Consider the following 26,808-nt stretch of genomic DNA (forward strand, 5'->3'; position numbering starts at 1 on the left):
TTGTCTGACTTCTAGGATGTGAGCCCCATGACTTCCCCGTGCCTCATCACTGAGAACAGTGCCTGGTGGGTGGTTAACAGTTCTCTGGGTGATGCTCCCGCTCTGGGGGACAGCGAGTCTCTCTCCACAGCCCTCTGAGCCGCTTGTTACGGCCCATGAGGCGCCTTTCCATTTGGCTTCCAGAAATCTGCTTGTCCTTTTCCTCCTTTCTCATGTCTCTTTGACGTGATCACCCTCCATGTCTAACCACTTCACATCCACTGAGCCTTTGCCACGCTTGGACACAGTACTGAGCCTGCTAAGGGCCGCAGCTCATTTCATCCACACTGCGGCCCTGTGAGATGAGTGTTGTTTTCTTTCTTTTTTTAAATTAGTTTATTTTTGGCTGCAGTTCATGGGGTCGCAAAGAGTCTGACACGACTGAGCGACTGAACTGAACTGAGTTTTTGGCTGCCCTGGGTCTTCATTGCTCCACACTGGCTTTCTCTAGCTTCCCGAGCAGGGGCTGCTCTTCATCGCGCCCGCAGACTTCTCACTGTGGTGGCCTCTCTTGTGGATCGCGGGCTCTAGGTAGAGTGTGCGGGCTCTGGCAGTCGCAGTGCGTGGGTCGCTAGCTGCAGCTCACAAGCTCTAGGGTATATATGGGCTCAGTAGTTGTGGCTCACTGACTTAGTTGTCCCACAGCATGTGGGCTGTTTCCAGACCAGAGAGTGAACCCCTGGCCCCTGCATCGGCAGGCAGATTCTTAACCAGTGGACCACCGGGGAAGTCCATGAGCGTGGGGCCTCGGGGTCATAGAAGTTAAGTGACTCGCGCAAGAGCACGCGCTAAGTGAGCCAGCCAAGGCTTGCCTTGCAGCAGAGTCTGAGCCTTTTCAAAGCACCTCTTTCGGCTGCTTTCCTGCCATCCTCTGGGCCTTTGCACCTGTCATTTCCTCTGCTGGTTGTGTCTTTCTCCTCTTTGTTCATAAGGTGAGCTCCCAGAGCTCAGCATGTTTATGGAACGTAGAAGCCCCGCTGGGTTGAGTGACTTTGGGGAGAAAACGCGAGAGGAAGGGGCAGGAGATGGTGTTAGGGAGAGAGGCTGAAGCCAGATCTGCAAGGAGATGGATTTTTATCTTTAGGGCAGTGGGAAGCATTGAATATTTTAAACAGCCTTTGACAGTATCAGCTGTTGCTTTGGGAAGATCTCTCTTGCTCCTTGGTAGAGAAGAATTGAGGGACATTTCTTTCTCTCTCATTCCCTGCAGCTGTTGGAAATAGGGAAGGAAGGTCTTATGCAACCTTTAAGTGCCCTCAGAGCCTCATAGAAATTCCAGCAAGCAGTGGTTGTACCTTTTATTTTGATGATAATGGGAACCATTTGTGATTTCACATTTCTCTTCTGAGGCTGGCTCTGAATCTCGAATTCATTTCTGGATATGCTATAGTTTGGAAAGAGTTATTTGAGGAATAGGAAGCTCAGTGTGGTTTATGTAAGATGAAAGCTGTTTATATCAATAACTGTTTGTGGGGATATGAAATGGAGAAATCTCGGGTTTCAGAGCTTAGCTTAGTAACAATGAGCTTTGCTGTTTTAATGACTGCTAGAAACTGTTTGTCAAATTTTGTCTCCTTGGTTCCACAGGATTTCCCCCCCGCCCCATTCTCTAGTGAGATGAAAGCTTTGTCTGATGTGGTCAAGTTACTCTCCGGCTGCAAAATAGAACCAGGGGTTTGACAGTTCATGATAAATACCACTTGCAGCTGGGATGTTCCAATGCTTTATGCATTTATGGAAAATTGTTTTAACACCCTGGCTTCCACTGCCAAACAAAACACAAACACAAAGCAAAACCCTACTTTGCTTTGGAAATGATGGTGACATGTATTTAAAGCTTGTATGTTGTGGGGGCATATTAGCAGGTATTTAGCAGCAGAATTGGCAGTTGTATGTGTTTCCTGCTTACTGTGTGGTAAATGGATTCTCAGCCCCAAGGAAGCTCGAGGAGGGTTTGTTATGATTTCTGTGTGTGTGGAGGAATCAAGTAGGTATTGTTAGTGATGTATTAGTGATGTTGTATTTGTTTGTGAAAGGCCTGATGGTCATCTTAAGCTTTTTTATACGAAAATAAGGCAACTGGGGAATACTGACTTTAGGTCTGTATGACACAAGAGGTTGGTCAAAGGCTCAGTGACTTATGCTCCGTTAGTTAATTGTGTGGCCATTTCTGTTGTGCCATTTTCACTCTGCATTTCTCACTGGCTTGAATAGGGAGGGCACCTGGGAGACAGAGGGATTGCCATCTGAGTGAAGATCCACCGAGCATGTTAACAGAAGCATCAGGATTGCAGTTGGGAACCTGATAAATTTCATGCTGATTGCACCTGGCTTCTTCCTTGAGTTGCACATGAAGAATTTTTAATTCTTTTAAAGAGCCTGAGTGGTTATTCTCTCTGATAGATGAAAGAATGCTCATTATTAACAAAGTAAGGAAAAGTAGAAAGAATGGAAGCAAAAAATATCCCTTGACTAATGTTAGTATCTTCTGTATTTCCTCCCTGTGCCTTTTACCTTTTATATATATTATATTCAGGAAAATAAAATGACAGCTTCCCTTTATTCCTTCTGAAGCATCTAGATTTAGGTTAATCTCTTTTTTGCCCAAAAACTTCTCCTTATATCCCTTCTGTATTCTAACAGTATGTTTTATATTTCACCTAGAGTACTTATACATGTTTTGATACTATTTATGCATTATACTGAATGTAGTAAGTCCCTGGCTAGTCTTGGGTGTAGGAGGGGTGATTTCTTGGGAGGGGCAGGGGGACAGGGGCTGGCTGGGGTCTGCTTGACCTCTGCATTCGGTAGGGGTGGTGTTCTCTATAAGGTACTTGCCAGAGTCATCTTTCCTGGTTTCTGATGAGCATGGCAAGATTATACCTCATGTTTCTCTAAAAATGTTTTAAAATAAATTAGCTTAACTTGATTATAGGCCCCAATAAGATCATTAAAAAAAAAAAAAACAACTATTTTTCTTTTTTTGGCTGTATCACATGGAATGTGGGATCTTAGTTCTCTGACCAGGGATCAAACGTGTATCCCCTGCAGTGGAAGTGTGGTCGTTTAACCACTGGACTGCCAGGGAAGTCCCAAGATCACTCTTACAGAGTTTGACCATGCAGGATATCCTTGTTCCCTTTGCATGTCACACGCAGAAAGATCTGTTATTGATTCTGTGCACCAGTCACAGGCTATCTTATCCCAACCTCCATTTCTTATTTGGGATCAGCCGAGGGTATTGAAATGTGGATAAATCTGCAGGCTTTCTGCAGGCCGGAGTGGAGGGGCAGGATTGTGGCACGAGGCCCAGTGATCAAGAGCCAGGACTCCGGAGTCAGCCGTAGCTGTGTGGCCTTGACCCTGCTCCTGAGACTCCTCTGACATCGTTCCTCCGTCTGTGTGGCAGAAGCAACAACACCTGCCGCAGGTGTCTTCCTGGCAGAGAGCAAGCAGGGGCCACAGGGCATCTGCGCTGCCTCAGGTGTGTCCCTCACCATCACCATCCTCAGCAAGGCTCTGGTTCTGTTGTCTCGGTTTTCAAAACCAAAGCCTCCATGAGCAGAAATGGTTCATCAGGGACTTCCCTGGGGGTCCAGTGGTTAAGAATCTACCTTCCAGTGCAGGGGATGTGAGTTCAATCCCTGGTCAGGGAACTGGGATCCCAGTTGGTACAGGGCCTCTAAGCCTGTGCACCACACCTAGAGAGAAAACCCGCACACCCCAACAGAGACCCCACATGCCACAACTAAACAAATGTTACAGCCAAATAAATGTAGTAAAAATAAATTTTACAGCCAAATAAGTTTTTTTTTTTTTTTTAAGTGGTCAGCCATTCTACTTTTGCCCTTAGCAGGGGATTCTTGACAGGCACAACTCAGATGAGAAAGAAAGCTTTTGCTAGACAAGTGTTCAGTTCCTAAGAATAAAAGCCTCAGGTCCAAAAATGACCTGATACAGTCATATTCTGGACTATAAACTGGGACCATTGATACTATAGTGTTCAGTTCCACCAAATCAAAAACATATTCAGCTTAAACGGGTGGATTTGCGTAGCTGATCCATAAGGAAGCAGCATTCATTGTTCCCAGCTCAACAACCTCTCGGTGCCAGCTGACCAGTGGTGGGCTCAGAGAAGGCGGGATGGGCCGTCGGGGGGGGGGGGTCTGCCCCCGAGCCTCACCGTCTGGTGCTTGTGTGTTGCAGGTGGCGGAGATGCACGGGGAGCTGATCGAGTTCAATGAGCGCCTGCACCGGGCCCTGGTGGCCAAGGAAGCCCTCGTCTCCCAGATGCGGCAGGAGCTCATCGACCTGCGGGGGCCGGTGAGTGCCCCAGCCTTGCCCTTCTGCCCACCGCCTCTGCTGCCCGCAGCCCTTCTGTTACATCAATGTCAAGGGCATGGAAAAGTACAGAGACTGAAAGGGAGAGCGTCCAGGTACCCCCACCCAGATGGTACCCCCATCCAGGTACCAACCACCCAGGTGGTTGGTGGGCAAGTGAGTGAAGCTTCATCTGTGTTTACAGCCACTCCCCATCACTCATGTTAGCAGCTGAGCTCCGCCTCCTGTCAGATCAGTGGTGGAATTAGATTCTCAGGAGTAGGAACCCTACTGTGAGCTGCACACAAGAGGGATCTAGGTTGTATGCTCCTTACAAGAATCATCCCCAAACCACACTCCCCTCCACGGCCCATGGGAAAATTATCTTGCATGAAACCAGTCCCTGGTGTCTAAAGGTTGGGGGCCACTGTAATAGAGGGATTTTAAACTGCAGCCCTCTTGATACTTTGAGCCATTTCCTTCTTTGTCAGGGGCCGTCCTGTGTAGCAGCATCCCCAATTCTACTCACTAGAGTCTAGTAGCACCCCCACTGCCACCCCAGTCATGGCAGCCAAACTCATCCCCAGACATTGTCAGATGTCCGCTCAGGGCCAGAATCACCCCTGGCTGAGAACTCCCCACTGAGTTTGTTCACTTTGCTAGTTCTGTAATTCTCTGTTGAACAAAATGCTGCACTAGTTTAAATCTGGTTTTGCGTTCATAAACATTGGGGTTGTTTCCATTATTTTGCTACTGCAAACCACATTGCTAAAAGCATCTTGTCCTTTTGTGCACATTTATAACAGCTTTTTCTTTGCTTTAAGACTTTCTTATGATGTCAGATGTTAATAACACCCAGTGGTCGGTGGGTGTGTGATACACTCTGATGTGACCATTGTTTGATTGAACTGTTGTCAGTCACAGTCAGTCTCATTTCAGGTTCCCAACACCTGCTTTCCCCTTCTGTATTGTTTTGAATCAAATATTAGGCATTATTTCATCTCTAGACATTTCAGAATATAGCTATAAAAATCAAGAAAACAAATCGAGCAATCAAGTATAATTGAAACAAATATCATTGTCAGCCTCTGTTTTCAATAATTCATTTATACCAACAAATATCAGTGTTAAAATTTCTTCTTGTCTCGTAATTTTCTTAGTTTTTTGAATTGTAGTGAGCTGTGACAGGTCTGGGTTTGTGTGCCGTCAAAGACTGGATTTAAAAAAAAAAAAAATTGAAAATTATCAAAATTTGGACTCTTGACAAACCTTGTTACACACATGCTAAACAGCCAAGTAGCATAAAAGGGTATGTTCAGTGAAAAAGAAATCTATTTTCTGTCCCAGAGGCAATGACAGTGACCAATCTTGGGTTTGTCTTTCCAGAGCTGAGCATGGCTTGAGGAAGCCGCGAGCACATACCTACGTGTTAATCACTAGTCGCCTGCTGTATTCACTGCTATGCATATTACTTTTCTTCCTTCTAACTAGACACGTTAGAGGTCACTTTATTTTGTCGATACTTTGCATGTAGGTCTACGTCATTCTTTTAAAGAGCTGCATCGTAATCCTTTGAATTGGCAATACCATAGTTCGTCTAATCAGGCCCTATTGATGGATATACGGTTGTTTTGTGCTTTTATCTTTAGAACAGAATTGACATAACATCCTTGTGAAATCCCACACTTAGACCGGAAGGTTGTCTGGCAGCTCACGGAGCTTGCTTTGCTGGGTGTGGATCCAGAGTTCTCATCTTCCAAGGTTCTGGGCACTGGATCTCCTTTCTGTCCTCCGTCAGAAGGGAGGACCTTTTTTTGTCCTCCTCCACCTGTTGCAGGAAAACTCTTTCTGAGCGCCAGTTATCTGTCAGGAGCTCCCAGTTGTCAGAGTTCCAACAATGTGTTGGGCACACATGGGTCTCTGCCTTCGTTATCTCATTTGATTTTTTTTTTTTAAGTCATTATTGAATTTGTTGCAGTATCACTTCTGTTTTGTTTTGGTTTTTTGGCTGGGAGGCATGTGGGATCTTAGCTCCCTGACCAGGCCAGTGAACCCCCTGCATTGGAAGGCAAAGTCCTAGCCATTGGACTGCCAGAGATGTCCCCTCTCATTTGAAGACAAGCCTGTGAGTCGAATGAAATTAGCCTCCTCTTGAGTAAGTGTGGCAGCTGAGATGCAGAGGGTTCAGGCCTCGCTGGACTTAATCATTAAGCTCCAGCACGGGGCTGGGCCCCCAGCCCATCGGGCTTCTTCAGCTCCAGGTCCTTTGCTTTCTCCCTCTGTGGGGCCTTTGCTCCCATCCCTTCTGCCTGGAATAAGGCTCTGGGCCCAGGCCACTCACCCTCAGAATCACCTCCTCAGGAGACCAGACAAGGGCAGATTTTCCTTGTGGAGTATGATGTTTGTATGTATCTCTCTGTTCTTCTCTGACTATAATTTTATGTTTATCCCTCACTAATCAGTGTCTCGAGGCACCACCACCTCTTCGAGGGTAAGTGCCCTGTCTTTTTCTGCTCCCTTTAAATTCCAGTGACTCACACAGCAGGTGCTTAATGACTAGGTTGACTTACAGAATGAGTGAGTGAATGTCGAGTAGCAAGTGGTGGGGTCCGGGTTTCCCTGGACCTGGATGAGTGGCCCATCTTCCCTCCTCGTGCCGCACTCGCTTTGGCCTCCAGTCTGGATGCTCGTGAGGGCAGTGACATCCTTTACCCAGAGGCAGCTCAAACTCTCATCAGAGACTTTCCGGCAGGCACGCTGTGATGGCCAGCAGTCAGGAGGGAGTAAGTGGTCCTGCAGGCTGTTGGAAAGAGCTGGCCTTTCTGACACTGGCCCCAGGGAAGCCCCTTGACTTTGTTGTTTTTGCCTCAGGCCTGCTCTGGTCATCTGCCTAGAGTCAGGCAGCCTGGACAGAGGAGGGAGGCAGCCGTGAGCTCAGTATCGGTTCCAGAGCCCACTCTTCCTTCCCGGGTGGTGCTGGCAGCAGAGAACCCGCCTGTCAATGCAGGAAACATAAGAGACATGAGTTCTATCCCTGGGTTGGGAAGATCCCCTGGAGGAGGGTGTGGGAACGCACTCCAGTATTTTTGCCTGGAGAATCCCCGGACAGGGGAGCCTACCGAGGCTGTGGTCCGTTGGGTCGCAAAGAGTCAGACACCACTGAAGCGACTTAGCAAGCCTGCAGGCTCCCCGCCCGTCCTGAAGGGCCTCTGTTGGGGGAGGCTCCACCCATTGCCACTCTCTACTGCCCTCAGATTAGACTTCCTCCCAGACACCAGAGTATTCAAGGGCCTCAAGGGCAGAGCGGGGCCTGCTGTGCTTGGAAGCCCTGGTTTCCTCTTCTATCAGGTGGCTTGGGATTCCACCAGATGCTGCTGGTAAAGGCAATTGTTGGTGGGCACTGGGGCTGAGTGGGGTGGCCCTGTTTTCCTCTCTGAATCTCCATGCCCAGGGCTGTGCCTGACACAGAGTAGGTGCTCCGTTAAGTGTTTGCTAGGTGAGAACTTCATTGTTGTAGAGCAGAGGACGATTCCATGGAGCAAATAATAATTTTTCTTTTGCTTGCACCTGGTGGCCTGCGGGATCTTCCCCGACCGGGGACTGAACCTGTGACCCCTGCAGTGAGTCAGAAGTCTTAACCACTGGACCGCCAGGGAAGTCCAAATGGTAATTGATTTTTTTAGAGATAGGTGCAAAGACACAGTGTCTTCTCAGTGATATTTTTTATGATATTATAGACTTTTAATTTAAGTTGTTTATTTTAAGGAGGAGTTTGGGATTAAGGATTGAATTTTTTCATTTTCTTTTCTTTTTTTGAATGTAAGTATTTTTAGGACTCTCTTCTCAGTATTGTCTCCCCACCTCTGGTATAAGGTGTGAATGAATGCTGGAGTTTTTGTTTGTTTGTTTTTTAAATCTTTCAGCAGGATTTGATTACCGCCCTGAAAATTCTCTGGGAGAACAGCTCCTGTTTTGAATAAATGGAGACAGAGTCTTGTAAGACGGCAGGCTGTGGCGGTCACTTATAGTCAGCGCACATGGAGAGAGGCTCATGAAGTGCAAGTTTGTTCCCACCAGGGATGAGGATTTGGTCTCACTTTATGTGACAGCACTTGGATTGCTCCCTTTCCTGCTGCCTCTGTGGGTCTCTGTTTCCCCATCCCATGTGCTGTTTAAGTTGATCACCTGCATTTAAACAGAAAAGACGGCTCCGCCTGGTACGGCTTGAGGTTTGTAGCATCCCTTCCCGGACTCGAAGCATCGGCCCTGTTGGCTTGTTCTCCTGTCACCTGTTCCCTCCCTTGTCTGTTTGATGAGAGCCATTTACTACATGCTTGGTGGTGGCGTGCACTTTTAGCCTTTCTCCTAGTACAGTAAATTCATTAGGTCCATTTTTCAGCTTAGCAAACTGAGGCACAGAGAAGTTTTAGGGCTCACCTCGAGGCACACAGCCCCTGCTTGCACCAGATTGCAAATCCAGGACCACGTCGTTCTTCAGCACACGCTGCTTACTCTCCTGTTTCTGTTCCTTTTTCATTTCAAGCAGGATTTAATGTCTTTTGTCCTCCAGGCACAGCCCTGCTGGGGATTTTAAAGGTTCCCATCCCTCTGTGGCGGAATTCTCAAGCATTCCACTCCCTGCCCGCAGCCTGCATCTTCCACTGCCTCATCTCCTCATCTTGCTTTTTTTACATCAAAGCAGATTATCGTTGTTGTTGTTTTCCACTTAACTGATCACTTCATCTTGACATCAGACTATACTCTTTGGAGTTTGTAATCTAGAGAAGGTGGAGTTTTCTGAGAGCAGAATAGTTTCCTGAGAGTAGAATAGTGATTCAAAGGATGCATTATAGGTGGTGGTGGTTGTTCAGTTGCTAAGTTGTGTCCAACTCTCGGTGACCCCTTGGACTGCAGCACACCAGGCTTCCCTGTCCTTCACCATCTCCCGAAGCTTGCTGAAACTCATGTCCACTGAGTCGGTGATGCCATGCAACCATCTCATCCTCTGTCATCCCATTCTCCTCCTGCCTTCAATCTTTCCCAGCATTAGGGTCTTTTCCAGTGAGTCAGTTCTTCACCTCTGTTGGCTGAAGGACTGGAGATTCAACTTCAGCATCAGTCCTTCCAATGAATATTCAGGGTTGATTTCCTTTAGAATTGATAGGTTTGATCTCCTTGCAATCTGAGGAACTCTCGAGAGTCTTCTCCAGCACCACAGTTCTAAAGGATCAATTCTTGGGCGCTCAGCCTTCTTTATGGTTCAGTTCTCACATCTGTACATGACTACTGGAAAAACCATAGCTTCAACTCTGTGGACCTTTGTCGACCAAGTGATATCTCTGCTTTTTAATATGCTGTCTAGGTTGGTCATAGCTTTTCTTCCAAGGAGCAAGCTTCTTTTAATTTAATTTAGTGGCAGCAGTCACCATCTGCAGTGACTTTGGAGCCCAAGAAAATAGTCTGTCACTAGGTGGTACATATGAAAAAGAAGGGGAATTGTGATAAATCATCTCAAACAGGGATGGTCAAGAGGCCTCTCTCTCTAGCACTTTCCACCAGGGCTGTCTGTGAAGCATAGACCTGGCACGCCTGTTACACATTTATTTCCCCAAGGACCATCTTTTCTAAGATGCTTTCCAAGGGATGCTTTTAGGAAACTTAGGGCCGAGTTACATATCACATTCGTTACCCACACATGCTGCAGGGAGATCCTGACAGCCTGGGCTGTCCCATGAAGCTGCCCCAGCCCGGGATCCACAGAGCCTGGAGGGGGAGGTGGCATTGTGTGACTGTGGGGTGCCCTGGACCTGCCCCCCGGAGGTGACTGACCAGCTGGGCATTTAGCCTTGGGTTCCACTGCCCTCCCCACCCGCCACCCCCATTGGCCTGGCTCTCAGTCATCTGAACTCCTGTGTGTCCCCGGGCACGTTGAACCTCATCCACACAGGCTCCCAGAGAGGGGGCTGTGCAGGGCTCTTAGATTCTCTGTACTCTGTTTTTCACCCTCTCATTTATTTATTTGGCTGCGTTGGGTCTTAGTTGCGGCATGCAGGGTCTTCATTGTGTTGCAGGATCTTTCATTGTGGCGTTCGGGCTTAGTTGCTCTGTGGCATTTGGGATCTTAGTTCACCATCCAGGGGTCAAACCTGCATCCCCAGCACTGCCAAACAGATTCTTGACCGCTGGACCCCAGGGAGGTCCATCCCTCTGCTTTTCAATCTCTTGTTCTGGACCCCAGGGAGGTCCATCCCTCTGCTTTTCAGTCTCTTGTTCTGTCTCTCTGTCGCTCTCTTTCTCCCTGCTTCTCCTTGTTTCTCACTCTCCGTTCCTTTCTGTCTTGGTCTTTCTCTGCCTGCCTTTCCCTCTCTCTCTCTTTCACCCACTGTGTGTGTGTTGGTCTCTCTGCCCCCGTCTGACTGACTGACTGTCTCTCCCCAGTGCTGAGTCTCTCTCTCCGAGGCTGTCATGTTCTGTCTGTCTCTCGGCTCCCCCTTCCCTTCCCATTATCTCTAGTTTCATAAACACATCCATTGCTCTACAGTGTAATGATGATGCTATTCATTGCAACTGCCTTCAAACATTTTAAACCCTTTCCATTTCAGGTCCCCCAAAGCGCCTTACAGTAGAACCACCTTCCACGACAGTCTGCACAGACCCTCCCCTCTAGCCCGCACCCCTCCCGACCACCTGGCTAAGCCCCTGATCTGTTCCAGTGACACTTTGTGGGTCAGCATCTGTCACTCTGTATTTTCACCTGGCGTTGAATTTTCCTTTTTAAATCTGAGGATGGATAGCTGCCTGGCGACAGGGGCTGTGTTCACTTTCCTCTTCTTGGAGGCTGGCGTGCACACTCAGGGAGCAGGTGCTGTGTGAGTCTGCCCACGCACCTGTGGTAGCTATGGAAACTCTCTATTAACCGCAGTGTTTGATTATCCAGAAAGGTGCCATCCTGGAGGCTGTCGGATGGCAGAGACTTCCTGTTAATTCTCGCTGTAAGCTGCTCAGTGTTTCCATGGGACCCCTTCCCTCCATTATTGGAATGATGGAGCTGATGAGAGAGAAAGACGAGGGATTTAAAATTCAGGTGTGAGATAGATGGAAGAAACTCATCCCAAGTTTTGTAATAAGGTTCACTTTGAAATAAAATGTTTCTTGGGACTTTCTTGGTATCTTTAAAACCTTCCGAGGGAGTGATCTCATTTGAGAGCTGATGCTATTTAAGTCCTGAAGCTTAATAAGAAATATATTTTTCAGCTGGGTGGCACTTGCCGAATATCTAATGATCAAGTACTAAATTGTCTATGGTCCCACGGCAGCTCTAAACAGCGTGTTCCAAATTATAAGAAGCTTTTTAATTCGGCGGTTGGACATCCGTGTTCTAATCGTCTACCGTCTTGAAGGAGATTATTTTTAAAAGTGCCATTTAAGAGAGGCTACTAAAAATATGTCTCACATAGAAGCTTAGCTCAGAAATATTAGTTTTTGACACAGAATCATCCAGAAAGATGCTTGCAGAACCCACTTTAAACAGCTCAGTGCCAGGGAATAAAAGCCCCTCTTTGAGCCCAGTCATCTGTTTCTGTCTGTGTGCAAATGGGCAGTCACACGCTCTATGACGTTAATGCTGGACTCACAGGTCTGTCTTCCCAAGGGTGCCCAGATTATACCCCTGGTTTATGCCTGGTTCACTCATCACCATTAGTAGTTTGGTTCCTGAGGGGAGCCCTGAGGGGCTTGGGTTTAGGGTTTGGGTGGACAGAGCCTGGCTAACTCAAGGCTTATGGCTGCAGAACTTTGAAATTACGTTTGCAGCAGGATTGCAAGTGTTGGCTGCTCAGTCGTGTCTCTTTACGAACCCATGGACTGTGGCCCACCAGGCTCCCCTGTCCATGGAATTCTCCAGGCAAGAATACTAGAGTGGGTTGCCATTTTCAGTTGGATGACTGAAATCCTGAGCTCATGACCCATACCAATTACTGGTGCAAACAAGGCTACTCATCTTTATTTAATAACTTAGCTCTGATCTCACTTTTTGCCTTCTACAGAAGCTGCTCCCAGCCTCCACCCCCACCTCTCAAGGGCTAAACCTCAAGGTCGTGAGTTGCTTGGCTCCTAACCGTTGTGTTTTATTGACATGTACATTTCTCAGTCTAACGTCGTTACCAGGAAGCATGGTTCTTGAGTCTCAGGAAGTCACGTGGGACTACTGTGTAGATTGGCCCCGGGTTGGACCTCTGTCTCGTGCTGGGCCACTGTCCTTGACTCATGTCATTCTTGATGTCATCCTCAGAATGTAGATTCTTCAGCCTCTTCTGTTCTGTCCGCGTGGTGCCTTGTCAATTCTACTGATCATAACGTGTCCATCTAAATTCTGAGTTAATTGACCATATTTCTGCTAAATTAACACACACTGTATTTCCAAGGATACATAATAACCACATGATTATACTTGTACATACCCTCTAACTAAACATAGGTGCTTATTTCTTAATTCAATAAATATCTTTCTTCATGATAACAGAGCTCCCTTCTGATTAGTCCTACCTTCCCTACCAATTACCCATGACTTAATTTTTTTTTTTTAAGGTTTCTATTTTTTATAATTTTTTTAAAAGGCTCATCTCTTCTCCTTTTTCTCCTGGTTCATCATAAACTTGGGGCTGATGATACGAAGTGAGGTTCAGTGATGGCTCAGTTTTGATTGAGTGGCATCAGAGCCTCAGAGGGACCATACAGTTTGTTCTGGGAGCATTACCCATCTCCTTGAAAAGTGAAAGTGTTCATCGCTCAGTCCTGTCTAACTCTTTGTGACCCCATGAACTATAGCCCACCAGGCTCCTCTGTCCATGGGTTTCTCCAGGCAAGAATACTGGAGTGGGTTGCCATTTTCTTCTCCAGTGGATCTCCCTGACCCAGGGATCAAACCTACATCTCCTGCATTGCAGGTGGATTCTTTCCTGTCTGAGCCACCAGGGAAGCCCAGTGTCCTTGAAGTGGATTTAAAAAACCTTCCAGTGGAAATAGATGCCGTTCTTACTGTGTGTGTCATGAAGGTGGGTTCCCTGGTCAGCCGGTTTGCAGGCTCTAGAGCAGACTGTGCCTAGATCTCTTGTTACTGTCTTTTCTGGGAAACCAAGCCAAACAGTTTGCTGCCATGACCTGTTCTTTTGACCTCTTCCTGAGGGACAGGTATCGTCTTGGAACTGACCCTAGGGTTCCTGAGCCTCCCTACCTGTTGGGTAGACAGAAATACTGCTGCTCTTGTTTCTGAGGAAAAAGGTTCAAGTGGTGTTCCCCTGATCCCAGAACCTGCTGGCCTCATCCACACCTAGGTGGGTGGCCGTGGTTTGAGATGTGACTGACGCAGTCAGCCAGGCATTTGAGATTGGACTTTGCCACAAGATTTTTGATAAAGTCAGAAGAGCCTTGTGTTCACTTAGATTTTTATTTCTTTCCTAGGAAAGTAGCTTTCCTTTTTCTTCCTTTTTCTTTTTTTTTTTTTTTAACCTTTTGCTGTCCAGAGTGTCATCGCCTCTGCCGGCATGAGAGCATGTGCCCCCGGTGTGAATCCCCGCCTCCCCGTTACAGTGAGGCTCCCAGCCAGCTGTGGCTCCCAGAGTCTCTGTACAGACAGATCGATATTTATTTGGCCTGTGCTGGGTCTTTGTTGCTGTGAAGGCTGCTCTCTAGTTGCGACAAGCGGGCTTCTCATTGCAGTGGCTCCTCTTGCTGTGGAGCACGACTCTCTGGTGTGAAGGCTTCAGCAGTTGCCTCTCCCGGGCTCCAGAGAAGCAAGGCTCAGGAGTTGGGGCGTATGGGCTTAGTTATCCTATAGCGTGTGGGATCTTCCCGGAACAGGGGTTGAACCCGTGTCTCCTACACTGGCAGGCGGATCCTTTACCACTGAACCAACAGGGAAGCCAACAGATCTTTTAGATTCTTCCCTCCCCCTCCACCCGCCCCCGCCCACTGAAGTAGATTTGACTTACAGTGAATGCTGTGTTCAGTTCAGTTCAGTCGCTCAGTCATGTCCGACTCTTTGTGACCCCATGAATCGCAGCACATCAGGCCTCCCTGTCCATCACCATCTCCTGGAGTTCACTCAAACTCATGTCCATTGAGTCTGTGATGCCATCGAGCCATCTCATCCTCTGTCGTCCCCTTATCCTCCTGTCCCCAATCTCTCCCAGCATCAGAATCTTCTCCAATGAGTCAACTCTTTGCATGAGGTGGCCAAAGTACTGGAGCTTCAGCTTTAGCATCAGTCCTTCCAAAGAAATCCCAGGGTTGATCTCTTTCAGAATGGACTGGTTGGATCTCCTTGCAGTCCAAGGGACCCTCAAGAGTCTTCTCCAACACCACAGTTCAAAAGCATCAATTCTTCGGCGCTCAGCCTTCTTCACGGTCCAACTCTCACATCCATACATGACCACAGGAAAAACCATAGCCTTGACTAGACGGACCTTAGTCGGCAAAGTAATGTCTCTGCTTTTGAATATGCTATCTAGGTTGGTCATAACTTTTCTTCCAAGGAGTAAGCGTCTTTTAATTACATGGCTGCAATCACCATCTGCAGTGATTTTGGAGCCGAAAAAAATAAAGTCTGACACTGTTTCTACTGTTTCCCCATCTGTTTCCTATGAAGTGATGGGACCAGATGCCATGATCTTCGTTTTCTCAATGTTGAGCTTTAAGCCAACGTTTTCGCTCTCCTCTTTCACTTTCATCAAGAGGCTTTTTAGCTCCTCTTCACTTTCTGCCATAAGAGTGGTGTCATCTGCATCTCTGAGGTTATTGATATTTCTCCTGGCAATCTTGATTCCAGCTTGTGCTTCCTCCAGCCCAGCGTTTCTCATGGTGTACTCTGTATAGAAGTTAAATAAGCAGGGTGACAATATACAGTCTTGACGTACTCCTTTTCCTATTTGCAACCAGTCTGTTGTTCCATGTCCAGTTCTAACTGTTGCTTCCTGACCTGCATACAGATTTCTCAAGAGAAGGTTAGGTGGTCTGGTATTCCCATCTCTTTCAGAATTTTCCACAGTTGATTGTGATCCACACAGTCAAAGGCTTTGGCATAGTCAATAAAGCAGAAATAGATGTTTTTCTGGAACTCTCTTGCTTTTTCCATGATCCAATGGATGTTGGCAATTTGATCTCTGGTTCCTCTGTCTTTTCTAAAACCAGCTTGAACATCAGAGAGTTCACGGTTCACATATTGCTGAAGTCTGGCTTGGAGAATTTTGAGCATTACTTTACTAGCATGTGAGATGAGTGCAATTGTGCGGTAGTTTGAACATTCTTTGGCATTGTCTTTCTTTGGAATTGGAATGGAAACTGACCTTTTCCAGTCCTGTGGCCACTGCTGAGTTTTCCAAATTTGCTGGCATATTGAGTGCAGCACTTTCACAGCATCATCTTTCAGGATTTGAAACAGCTCAACTGGAATTCTATCACCTCCACTAGCTTTGTTCATAGTGATGCTTTCTAAGGCCCACTTGACTTCACATCCCAGGATGTCTGGCTCTAGATTAGTAATCACATCATCATGATTCTCTGGGTCGTGAAGATCTTTTTTGTACAGTTTTTCTGTGTATTCTTGCCACCTCTTCTTAATATCTTCTGCTTCTGTTAGGTCCATACCATTTCTGTCCTTTATCAAGCCCATCTTTGCATGAAATGTTCCCTTGTTATCTCTAATTTTTTTGAAGAGATCTCTAGTCTTTCCCATTCTGTTGTTTTCCTCTATTTCTTCGCATTGATCGCTGAAGAAGGCTTTCTTATCTCTTTTTGCTATTCTTTGGAACTCTACATTCAGATGCTTATATCTTTCCTTTTCTCCTTTGCTTTTCGCCTCTCTTCTTTTCACAGCTATTTGTAAGGCCTCCCCAGACTGCCATTTTGCTTTTTTGCATTTCTTTTCCATGGGGATGGTCTTGATCCCTGTCTCCTATACAATGTCACCAACTTCATTCCATAGTTCGTCAGGCACTCTATCTATCAGATCTAGACCCTTAAATCTATTACTCACTTCCACTGTATAATCATAAGGGATTTGATTGAGGTCATACCTGAATGGTCTAGCGGTTTTCCCTACTTTCTTCAATTTAAGTCTGAATTTGGCAATAAGGAGTTCATGATCTAGCCATGGTCAACTCCCGGTCTTGTTTTTGTTGACTGTGTAGAGCTTCTCCATCTTTGGCTGCAAAGAATAGAATCAATCTGATTTCAGTGTTGACCATCTGGTGATGTCCATGTGTAGAGTCTTCTCTTGTGTTGTTGGAAGAGGGTGTTTGCTATGACCAGTGCATTTTCTTTGCAAAACTCAATTAGTCTTTGCCCTGCTTCATTCCGCATTCCAAGGCCAAATTTGCCTGTTAGTCCAGGTGTTTCTTGACTTCCTACTTTTGCATTCCAGTCCCCTATAATGAAAAGGACGTCTTTTTTGGGTGTTAGTCGTAAAAGGTCTTATAGGTCTTCAAAGAACTGTTCAACTTCCGCATTACTGGTTGGGGCATAGACTTGGATAACTGTGATATTGAATGGTTTGCCTTGGAGACGAACAGAGATCATTCTGTCATTTTTTAGATTGCATCCAAGTACTGCATTTTGGACTCTTTTGTTGACCATGATGGCTGCTCCATTTCCTCTGAGGGATTCCTGCCCGCAGGAGTAGATATAATGGTCATCTGAGTTAAATTCACCCATTCCAATCCATTTTAGTTCGCTGATTCCTAGAATGTCGACGTTCACCCTTGTCATCTGTTGTTTGACCACTTCCAATTTGCCTTGATTCATGGACCTGACATTCCAGGTTCCTATGCAAAATTGCTCTTTACAGCATCGGATCTTGCTTCTATCACCAGTCACATCCACAGCTGGGTATTGTTTTTGCTTTGGCTCCATCCCTCCCTTCTTTCTGGAGTTATTTCTCCACTGATCTCCAGTAGCATATTGGGCTACTGACCTGGGGAGTTCCTCTTTTGGGATCCTATCATTTTGCCTTTTCCTACTGTTCATGGGGTTCTCAAGGCAAGAATACTGAAGTGGTTTGCCATTCCCTTCTCCAGTGGACCACATTCTGTCAGACCTCTCCACCATGACCCACCCTCTTGGGTTGCCCTGCAGGCATGGCTTGGTTTCATTGAGTTAGACAAGGCTGTGGTCCTAGTGTGAATGCTGTGCTAGTTTCAGGTATACAGCAAAGTGATTCAATTGTATATTTTCTTCTTTCAGATTCTTTTCCATTATAGGTTATTACAAGATATCGAATATGGTTCCCTGTCCTATACAGTAGGTCTGTGTTGTTTATTTTTTATGTGCTATTCACTTTGTTTTAGAAAGATCTGGCTGATGCTGCAGCAGGATGTGACTCTGACCTTGCCTGGCCCCTCACTCTTGGCCCGTGGACCAGAGGCCAACCCCTCCCCTGTGCACATGACCTCCGACTTGCATTGCCTTGCTTCTCTGCTTTTTGTCTTTCAGAAGATCTGCTTTCAATTTTTTTCCTAAATGACGCAAATAATGTAAGAATCTATTTTTAAAAGAAATTAAGTATTATACAACTGAAGAGAGTATAAGATACAAGTGCCTCTCTCTCTGAGATCCTGCCTCTGAAGAGCTTGGCTTGTGTCCTTCATGAGTATGTGTCTCCTCCTCCGTGCCCACCCTCCCAGATCATCCCCACCCTTGAAACTCCAGCTCATTCTAAAGCCCGCAGTGCCTTCTTCAGTTCTAGGTTTTTTGTGTTTATTTTTAGCTTCTGAGTTCCTCTGATCCTCTTCCCCTCTGGACCACCCATTTTGTCATCTTTTCTTATGTTGTCTTTTGCTTTGCTGTTCAGTTGCTAAGTCGTGTCTGACTCTTCGCGACCTTGTGGACTGCAGCACGCCAGCCTTCCCTGTCCTTTGCTATCTCCCAGAGTTTGCTCGGGTTCATGTCCATTGAGTCGGTGATGCCATCCAACAGTCTTGTCCTCTGTCGCCCCTTCTCCCCTTGCCCTCAGTTTTTGCCAGCATCAGAGTCTTTCCAGTGAATCAGGTCCTCGTATCAGGTGGCCAGAATATTGGAGCTTCAGCATCAGTCCTTCCAGTGAATATTCAGGACTGATTTCCTTTAGGACTGACTGGTTTGGTTTGGTCTCCTTGCTGTCCAAGGGCCTCTCCAACACCATAGTTCAAAGGCATCAATTCTTCCTTGCTCAGCCTTCTTTATGGTTCAACTCTCACATCCATACATGACTGCTAAAAAAACCATAGCTTTGACTAACCCAGCCTTTGTTGGCAAAGTGAATGCTTTGCCTTTTAATACTCTGTCTAGTTTTGTCATAGCTTTCCTTCCAAGGAGCAAGTTTCTTTCAATTTCATGGCTGCAGTCATTGTCCATAGTGATTTTGGAGCCCAAGGTTAAATAAATCCGTCACTGCTTCGTCTTTTCCTCCATCATCTGTTTGCCTTGAAGTGATGGGCCCTTTTGTTTGCTTATTAATTCACTTGTTCTATGGAATTTCATCCAGTTGGTTTTTTCTTTCCTGCCACTGGACAGAAGTCTGTCTTCCAATGGAGGACACACAGAGACACAGAAACCATGTAATTGCAGGATTAAGCGAGGAGGGTCTGGCGCAGGGAAGGCGCTTGATACAAATGTGTTGAATGACCAAATTAGCAAATAAGAGAATTGCGTAGAATCAGGTGTAATGATGGCACATTGGTGGGTTAATTAACTGCTGAGATTGTTCTGGAAGTTTTAAGAGAGGAATCGTTTGACTTGGGTTTTGAAGGATGCGTCGGAGTTGGTTGGGAAGATGGGTCTGTCATGAGAAGGGACTGGTGGTGTGAATCAGCATGGCACATCCATGGATATGTTCATCACCTGGTTGCACTGGTGTGTCATTTGGCTTCTCCATCAGATAATGAAGTCCCTAAAAGTGAGAGTGGCATTTCCACTGTTGCCTTCAATGGGCAACATTTATTGAGCACTTTTTATGTACCAAATACATCCCCCAGTGGTTTACAGGAATAACAGGCCCAAGGTGGATATTCCTGATTCCATTTTAGAGATAAGAAAACTAAGGCACAAGTGAGATAGATAATGTGCCCACGTCATCAGGACTGGTAAGCATGGGGCTGATGAGTCTCACTTTTTCATTCTTCATGTCCTGTCCTTACATGGGGTGATGCCCGCAAGAGAGTTCTTTGAGGTTTGAATTAAATGAGATAATCCCTCTAAGTGATCCAAAGTTGGGGTCAAATATCAGCTTGTCAAAAGGCTGAATAAAATAGTACCCACACCCTCTGCATTATTAACGTTTTTCTTCATAGCACTTATCACTGCTTGGCATAGAGTTATTTGCTCTCTCAACCTCTGTCCATTGTAAACTTGACTGTGCCCCAGTGCCTGGCAGAGAGTATTAAGTGTTTACGGCATGAATGGATGAATGGACATTAGTTCTCACTTTCCACCATAGCATCCTGACTATGGCTGCTCAGAAAGTACTTGGTAAATTCGAAGCGAAACACTCTAAGCCTGCCCCCTACTGTGGCAAGGGATCATGGATTTATGTTTCACGATGATCAACATTTGTTGTCTTAATGTTTTATTTGTTGTTGTCATGTTCGTGGTAAATATCACGTCTCCCACCCCTTGATTCTCGTGATGTCTCTTTTAAGCATTTCCAATTTGAATATGAAATTATCTATCAATTACAGAGAGAATTTTTGCTTTTCTTGGTGGCCTGGAACCAAACCAGGGCTTAACGGGAGAAACTGTTGATGGGACAGTGAGGGCTGGCTGGAGGAAGCTCGCCACCTCTGCCCTGGGGCCCCACTGGAATATCACTTCTCCCCTGGACGGTGGTCAGATCTTGCCCATCCCCTGGGATCCAGGATAACACCTCCTCTGTTTTCTCACTGTAGACATGTTAGCATCCTCTGTGTGTCAGGAGTTGACCTGTACACCAGCAATACAGAGAACTGGCCTTGGAGTGTCGACTGGGTCCTCCCTGTCAGCAGCATGCTGGAGGAGGTGCCCATGTGAGCCAAGCTGGGTTGATGGCATCCAGGCCCTCTCCAGAGCCCATGAGCCACAAGCGTGTATTCCAGGATGTCTCAAGGTCCGGATGCAAGGGCTCAACCCCAGTTCAGTTGAAGGAGAATTTCTGCAGTGGGGCCAGGGCACCCCTCTTGTTGACACGAGTGATTCTAACACAGGTGGTGTTGAGAACCGTGACACTTTGAATTTAATGTTCTCTTTTCATTGGATTCAGTTTGCTTTCTCTATATAGCAAGTGCATTTGGTTTTCTATTTGCCAGAGTGATTTCCTGTTGAGTAAATTTTATAAGTAAAAAAGATGAGTTGATTAAAGAATGACATCAGTGAACAGTAGTGCAAGTAAACAATATGTGAGTGTGGCAGACATCACAACGGTGCCTCACTATGGGCTGAAGTGTGGGAAGTCCCCCGCTCCATTTTATCACAGGATCAGAGTGTTAGGCCTCCTGATTTTGACTCCCGTAGCATCACTGGGACTAATTGGGCAGTGTGCCAACGATTCCTGAAGGGCTAGCACCGAAAGAGTGAACAAAACTCACCGTTATACTTTTTAGGGGTTGTACCAGTTGTCTATTTCTGCATAACAAATTGTCCCAAAATGTAGGGACAGGAGTAACAGTTTGAGATAACAGCATTTATGGTCTTATGGGATCTGGGGGTCTGGAATCCATGCAGTTTAGCTGCTTCTCTCCCTGGGTCCAGGCTACAAACATCTCAGGCCTGACTGGGGAAGTCACTGGAACTCATAGAAATTTATGATCTAGAAATTCTGTGGCAGGACTTCTTGTGTACCTACTCTCTTTGTACACATGGATGTGTTAGTTGTTCAGTGGGGCCCACCTCTTTGTGACCCCATGGACTGTAACGTCTGTTTGTGGAATTCCCCAGGCAAGAATACTGGAGTTAGTAGCCATCTTCTTGGTGGGCTACAGTCCATGGGGTCACAAAGAGTCAGACACAACTGCGTGACTGACTCTCTCTGGTCTAGTCTTCAATAGTAACTTTTATTTCTTTTATCTCTTTCCTCCATTCTTTTTGCATTGTCATACTACTAATATTATTGCATGTTATATTATGCTGTATGTATTTTTATATTTCTGGACTTTTGATGTCTTGAGGTTTGGAAATTTGTTGAGTTTTGCTGTTTCGGGGTAGACTCTTGGTTTTGAGGTACAGAGGGACCAACACTTCTGCCTAGTGCCCAGATTTCCAACCAGGAGCATGTGGGCCAGGCTGACAGTGAAAGGCCTGAGTCAGCTGGTTGGGGGCAGAGATAACAACTCCTCAGAACCAGAGGAACAGGGGCCATGGCCGTTTTCTCCTGGCCTGCACGTGCCTCTCTGTTTCGGTAATGACATGGCTTGGAACAAGGCCCTGCACCTCTTTGAGCCTCAGTTTTCCCTTCTGTAAAATGGAGTTTATATATTAGTCAGGGTGGGCTGCGTTATGCTGCAGTAACAAAAAACTCCAAAATGCCGGTAAGGGAGACACAATGGTTTCGTCCATGTGGCGTGCCCTTCGTGAACTGGCTGGGCCTCTCCTGCCTCTTATCATCCTCACACCCACACCCAGGCTGTGATGGGGGACTAGACAGTCTGGCTGAGTCCACAGTCTTCTCTTCCACCCGGATGTGAGACACCTCACTGCTCTCTTGTTTCATTGCTTAAGCAGGTCCCTTGGTCACATATCACTTTGGATGGGTGGGGAAGTACAGTCCTGCCAGGCGGCTGGGAACAGTGGCGTTATTGTGGCTGGCCCTGGTGACTTCCAGCGGTGACTGCACACTTGCCTCCCAGGGTGGTGATGAGCCTCAGTCGGATGGTCTCCGCAGAGCTTCTGATGCCTGGCACCTCGGTAGCACTCCCTGACCCATGATGCTGGTGGTTATGGCAGCTGTCCTGGTGATGCTGCTTAGAGAAGTAAAGGTTGTCTAGGGGCCCGCAGCGTAGACCTCTGCTTATTGATCTGTTCCTTCAGTCCCTGTGTGTCGGGTTCTCAGTTTCCTGGATTCCGCGTACTGTTCTTTGAACTGGAGATCAAAGACAAGATCAGCATGGTCTGTGGCTTTAAGCAGCTCACAGTCTCTCCTTGGCAGCAGGGATTGAAGGATTTCCTTTGGGTTTTCACTTGGAGGACTTGGCCTTCCTGGGAAAACATATGGAATGAAATAAATGCCGGAATCGGAGAGGGTCATGGTTTCTGTATCAGTTAGGATGTGTTCAGCGGCAGAAACAGAGGACTCCAGTCAGAGCGGCAGCAGCAGAGCAAGGCATTTGTTTCAGCGGGTCACTGAAAAGTTGGGAGCGGGGTGAGCAGTGGTCCCGTCTTCTCGGTCATTGTCAGGAGAAAGAATGCAACTGTCCAGTGTTGCCAGCAAAATCTCCAGGCTTCACTCTCATTGAACCAGTTTGGTTTGTTGACCAATCTTGAACTAATCACTGTGGCCGTAAGGACGGGATGTGGTGACTGACCAGCATTATTTGGTGCTCACCCTTGGATCCGGGTGTGGGGTATGCTGCACACGAGTCTCAGCCCCTGGGTGGGCTGATCTCCCAGGAGGGGAGTGGACACCAGGCCTTAAACAGCCACAGTCCACCTCTTCATCCTGCCCTTTCCTTTCCTCGGACAGGAGATGAAGGTCCAGAACAAGGATATGACTTTGCTTGCTTCTGCTCAGCATGCTGGAAGCAGAGCAGGGGCCAGGCTGTGGACCAAGGACTGTGCTCTCAGTTCCAAAACACAGTATCTTGGGAAATCATCATTTTGAAAGGGGATTGGGGAAGCATCACACGTTGGGAGCTATGATTATAAAATAGATGCTAAATTGCACTGTCCCCAGCATCTTTAGCAAAACTTCATTATTTATTTATTATTGATAATAGGTTGAAGGTCAGGCAGATTGCTCTGTGGCAGGACTGCTTCTCATGTCTGATCTCTGCAGGGAATGGTTTGGGCTCTGAGTGAGTAAGGGTTTTGGTGACTGGCTTCCTAAGTCATCAGTGGCAGCAAGTGGAGGCTGCCCAGCTGTGATGTGACCATTGTTTAGCTGTTGTGGGAGCTGCTGTGTGTGTGTGTGTGTGTGTGTGTGTGTGTGTGTAGGGTGTGTGTGTGTAGGGTGTGTGTGTGTAGGGTGTGTGTGTGTGTGTCGGGGCTGTTAACTTTGACACATGAGCATTTCGGAAAGCACTGTTTTGAAGTTCATTGCCGGACATCACATGGCAAGTTGCCTGGGGACAAATTGTGGAATGGGCCTTTTTAGTGTTTGAGAACCAGAGCTCAGCTTTGAAAGAATTCTTTGCTCCACCAGTGCCATCATCTTTTACACTCACATGATGGAGCCCCTAAGGCAGACCAGCTGCCCGCGCTGTTCTGTGAAATTGATCGACCCATCTGCCCTCCCTCCCATCTGGTGCTTCCAGGAGCCGATCACACTGCGGGTTGGGTTGGGTGAGCGAATGTAGGAGACGGTTTGCACCTGTAGTCAGCGTGTTCCTCATGGAAGAACGTGTCTTCCAGCCATTTCCTACCCCTGACTTCTGACATGACTGTCCCTACCAGTAAATAAATAAAACCCTGGCCCATCTCCCATACCTTCAGGAGATGCTTGCCAAGGGCCCCCTCTGTGCCCAGCACAGGATACTATATCCCAGACTCTGTGTTTTCTTTCTTTTATTTAATCCATAATAAGCACAGTAGAGAAGTATTACTTGCCTGCTTTATTTTTTTTTAATTAAAAAAACATTTATTTGGCTTCACCGGGTCTTAGTTGTAGCACTCGAGATATTTGCTTCAGCCTGTGGGATCTAGTTCCCTGACCTGGGATTGTACCTGGGCCCCCTGCGTTGGGAGCACGGAGTCTTAGCCACTGGACCACCAGGGAAGTCCTGAGCCTGCTTTATGGTTGAGGAGAGTGGGGCTTGGAGAAGTTGGGGCCCTTGGTTGGGATGGCAGAGTAAGAGTATAAGCCTAGATCTGTGAACCCCCAAAGCTGTGTCCTTTCATCACGTGTTACCGTGCATTGTAGGCTCTGGAGCCCACGCCTGCGTCCACTCCTGGCTTGGCCACTTATAGCTCTGTGCCCTTGAGCATGTGAAGTCAACTCTGAGTGTCTGTTTCCTCATCTATAAAATGAGGGTGGTAACAGTATCAACCCCTTAGAGTAATGAGGCATTTAAAATGTATAACACAGAGCTGGCAGGAGATCAACGAATGTAACAAATCTCCACCAGCGTGGTGGCTTAAAACAACACACATTCATTCTCTCACAGTTCTGAAAGCCAGAAGCCTGACATCAAGGCTTTCCCTGGCAGTCCAGTGGTTAAGACTTCGCCTTCCAATGCAGGGGGTGCAGGTTCGATCCCTGGTCGGGATCCCATGCCTGGCAGCCAAAAGCCAAAACAGAAGCAACAAATTGAATTGTAACAAATTCAATAAAGACTTTTAAAAAATGGTCCACAAGACAGAAATATAGATCAATGGAACAAAATAGAAAGCCCAGAGATAAATCCACACACCTATGGACACCTTATCTTCGACAAAGGAGGCAAGAATATACAATGGATTAAAGACAGTCTCTTTAACAAGTGGTGCTGGGAAAACTGGTCAACCACTTGTAAAAGAATGAAACTAGAACACTTTCTAACACCATACACAAAAATAAACTCAAAGTGGATTAAAGATCTAAATGTAAGACCAGAAACTATAAAACTCCTAGAGGAGAATATAGGCAAAACACTCTCCAACATACATCACAGCAGGATCCTCTATGACCCACCTCCCAGAATACTGGAAACAAAAGCAAAAATAAACAAATGGGACCTAATTAAATTTAAAAGCTTCTGCACAACAAAGGAAACTATAAGCAAGGTGAAAAGACAGCCTTCGGAATGGGAGAAAATAAAAGCAAATGAAGCAACTGACAAACAACTGATCTCAAAAATATACAAGCAACTCATGCTTATTCCGGAAAAATAAACGACCCAATCAAAAAATGGGCCAAAGAACTAAAGAGACATTTCTCCAAAGAAGACATACAGATAGCTAACAAACACATGAAAAGATGCTTGACATCACTCATTATTAGAGAAATGCAAATCAAGACCACAATGAGGTACCATTTCATGCCAGTCAGAAGGGCTGTGATCTAAAAGTCTACAAGCAATAAATGCTGGAGAGGGTGTGGAGAAAAGGGAACCCTCTTATACTGTTGCTGGGAATGCAAACTAGTATAGCCACTATGGAGAACAGTGTGGAGATTCCTTAAAAAACTGGAAATAGAACTGCCTTATGACTCAGGAATTCCACTGCTGGGCATACACACCGAGGAAACCAGAATTGAAAGAGACACGTGTACCCCAATGTTCATCGCAGCACTGTTTATAATAGCCAGGACATGGAAGCAACCTAGATGTCCATCAGCAGATGAATGGATAAGAAAGCTGTGGTACATATACATAATGGAGTATTACTCAGCCATGAGAAAGAATACATTAGAATCAGTTCTAATGAGGTAGATGAAACTGGAGCCTATTATACAGAGTGAAGTAAGCCAGAAAGAAAAACACCAATACAGTATCAGTTCAGTTCAGTTCAGTCGCTCAGTTGTGTCCGACTCTTTGTGACCCCATGAATCGCAGCACGCCACATATATATGGAATTTAGAAAGATGGCAATGATAACCCTGTATGCAAGACAGCAAAAGAGATGCAGATGTACAGAACAGTCTTTTTGACTCTGTGGGAGAGGGAGAGGGTGGGATGATTTGGGAGAATGGCATTGAAACGTATAATATCATATAAGAAACGAATCACCAGTCCAGGTTCGATGCAGGATACAGGATGCTTGGGGCTGGTGTACTGGGATAACCCAGAGGGGTGATATGGGGAGGGAGGAGGGAGGGGGGTTCAGGAGTGGGAACTTATGTACACCCGTGGCGGATTCATGTTGATGTATGGCAAAACCAATACAGTATTGTAAAGTAAAAAAAAAAAGTTAAAAAAAAGAATCTTTAAAATCTTAAATAAATAATAATATCAGAGCACTGACCCTGGCCAGGGCCAGGCTTTGTCTGGAGACTCCAGGGAAAGAGCCTTCCTGCCTCTTACAGCGGCCCGAGCATTCCTTGGCTTGTGGCCACACCATTTCACTCTCTGCCTCTGCCTTCACCTGGCCTTCTGCTTCTTTCAGTGGCTCTCTCTTAAGGACATTGGTCATTGAGTTTAGGGCCCACTTGGATAATCCAGGGTAGTCTCATTTTGAGATCTTTGACTTAGTTACATCTGTAAAATTGTTTTTCCAAATAAAGTCACAGTTAGAGATTCTGGGGCTTAAGATACGGACATACCATTTGAAGTGGTGGTGCAGGGGCCGGGCAGCTGCCGTCCGCTCACTACAGCTGCT

General features: G+C 46.4%; 1 protein-coding gene across 2 annotated transcripts in view; it reads left to right on the forward strand.

Moving 5' to 3' along the window:
* Positions 1-26,808, forward strand: part of SNX29 (sorting nexin 29) — a 603,019-nt gene that overhangs the window by 361,749 nt on the left and 214,462 nt on the right. For both annotated transcript variants that reach the window (XM_069569984.1, XM_069569985.1), the window contains exon 16: positions 4,246-4,362. In XM_069569984.1, coding sequence (XP_069426085.1) covers positions 4,246-4,362 — 117 coding nt within the window. The remainder of the gene's footprint in view (positions 1-4,245; positions 4,363-26,808) is intronic.

This window comes from Ovis canadensis, chromosome 24 (assembly GCF_042477335.2).
Source record: "Ovis canadensis isolate MfBH-ARS-UI-01 breed Bighorn chromosome 24, ARS-UI_OviCan_v2, whole genome shotgun sequence".
In the NCBI taxonomy this organism is placed as follows: domain Eukaryota; kingdom Metazoa; phylum Chordata; class Mammalia; order Artiodactyla; family Bovidae; genus Ovis; species Ovis canadensis.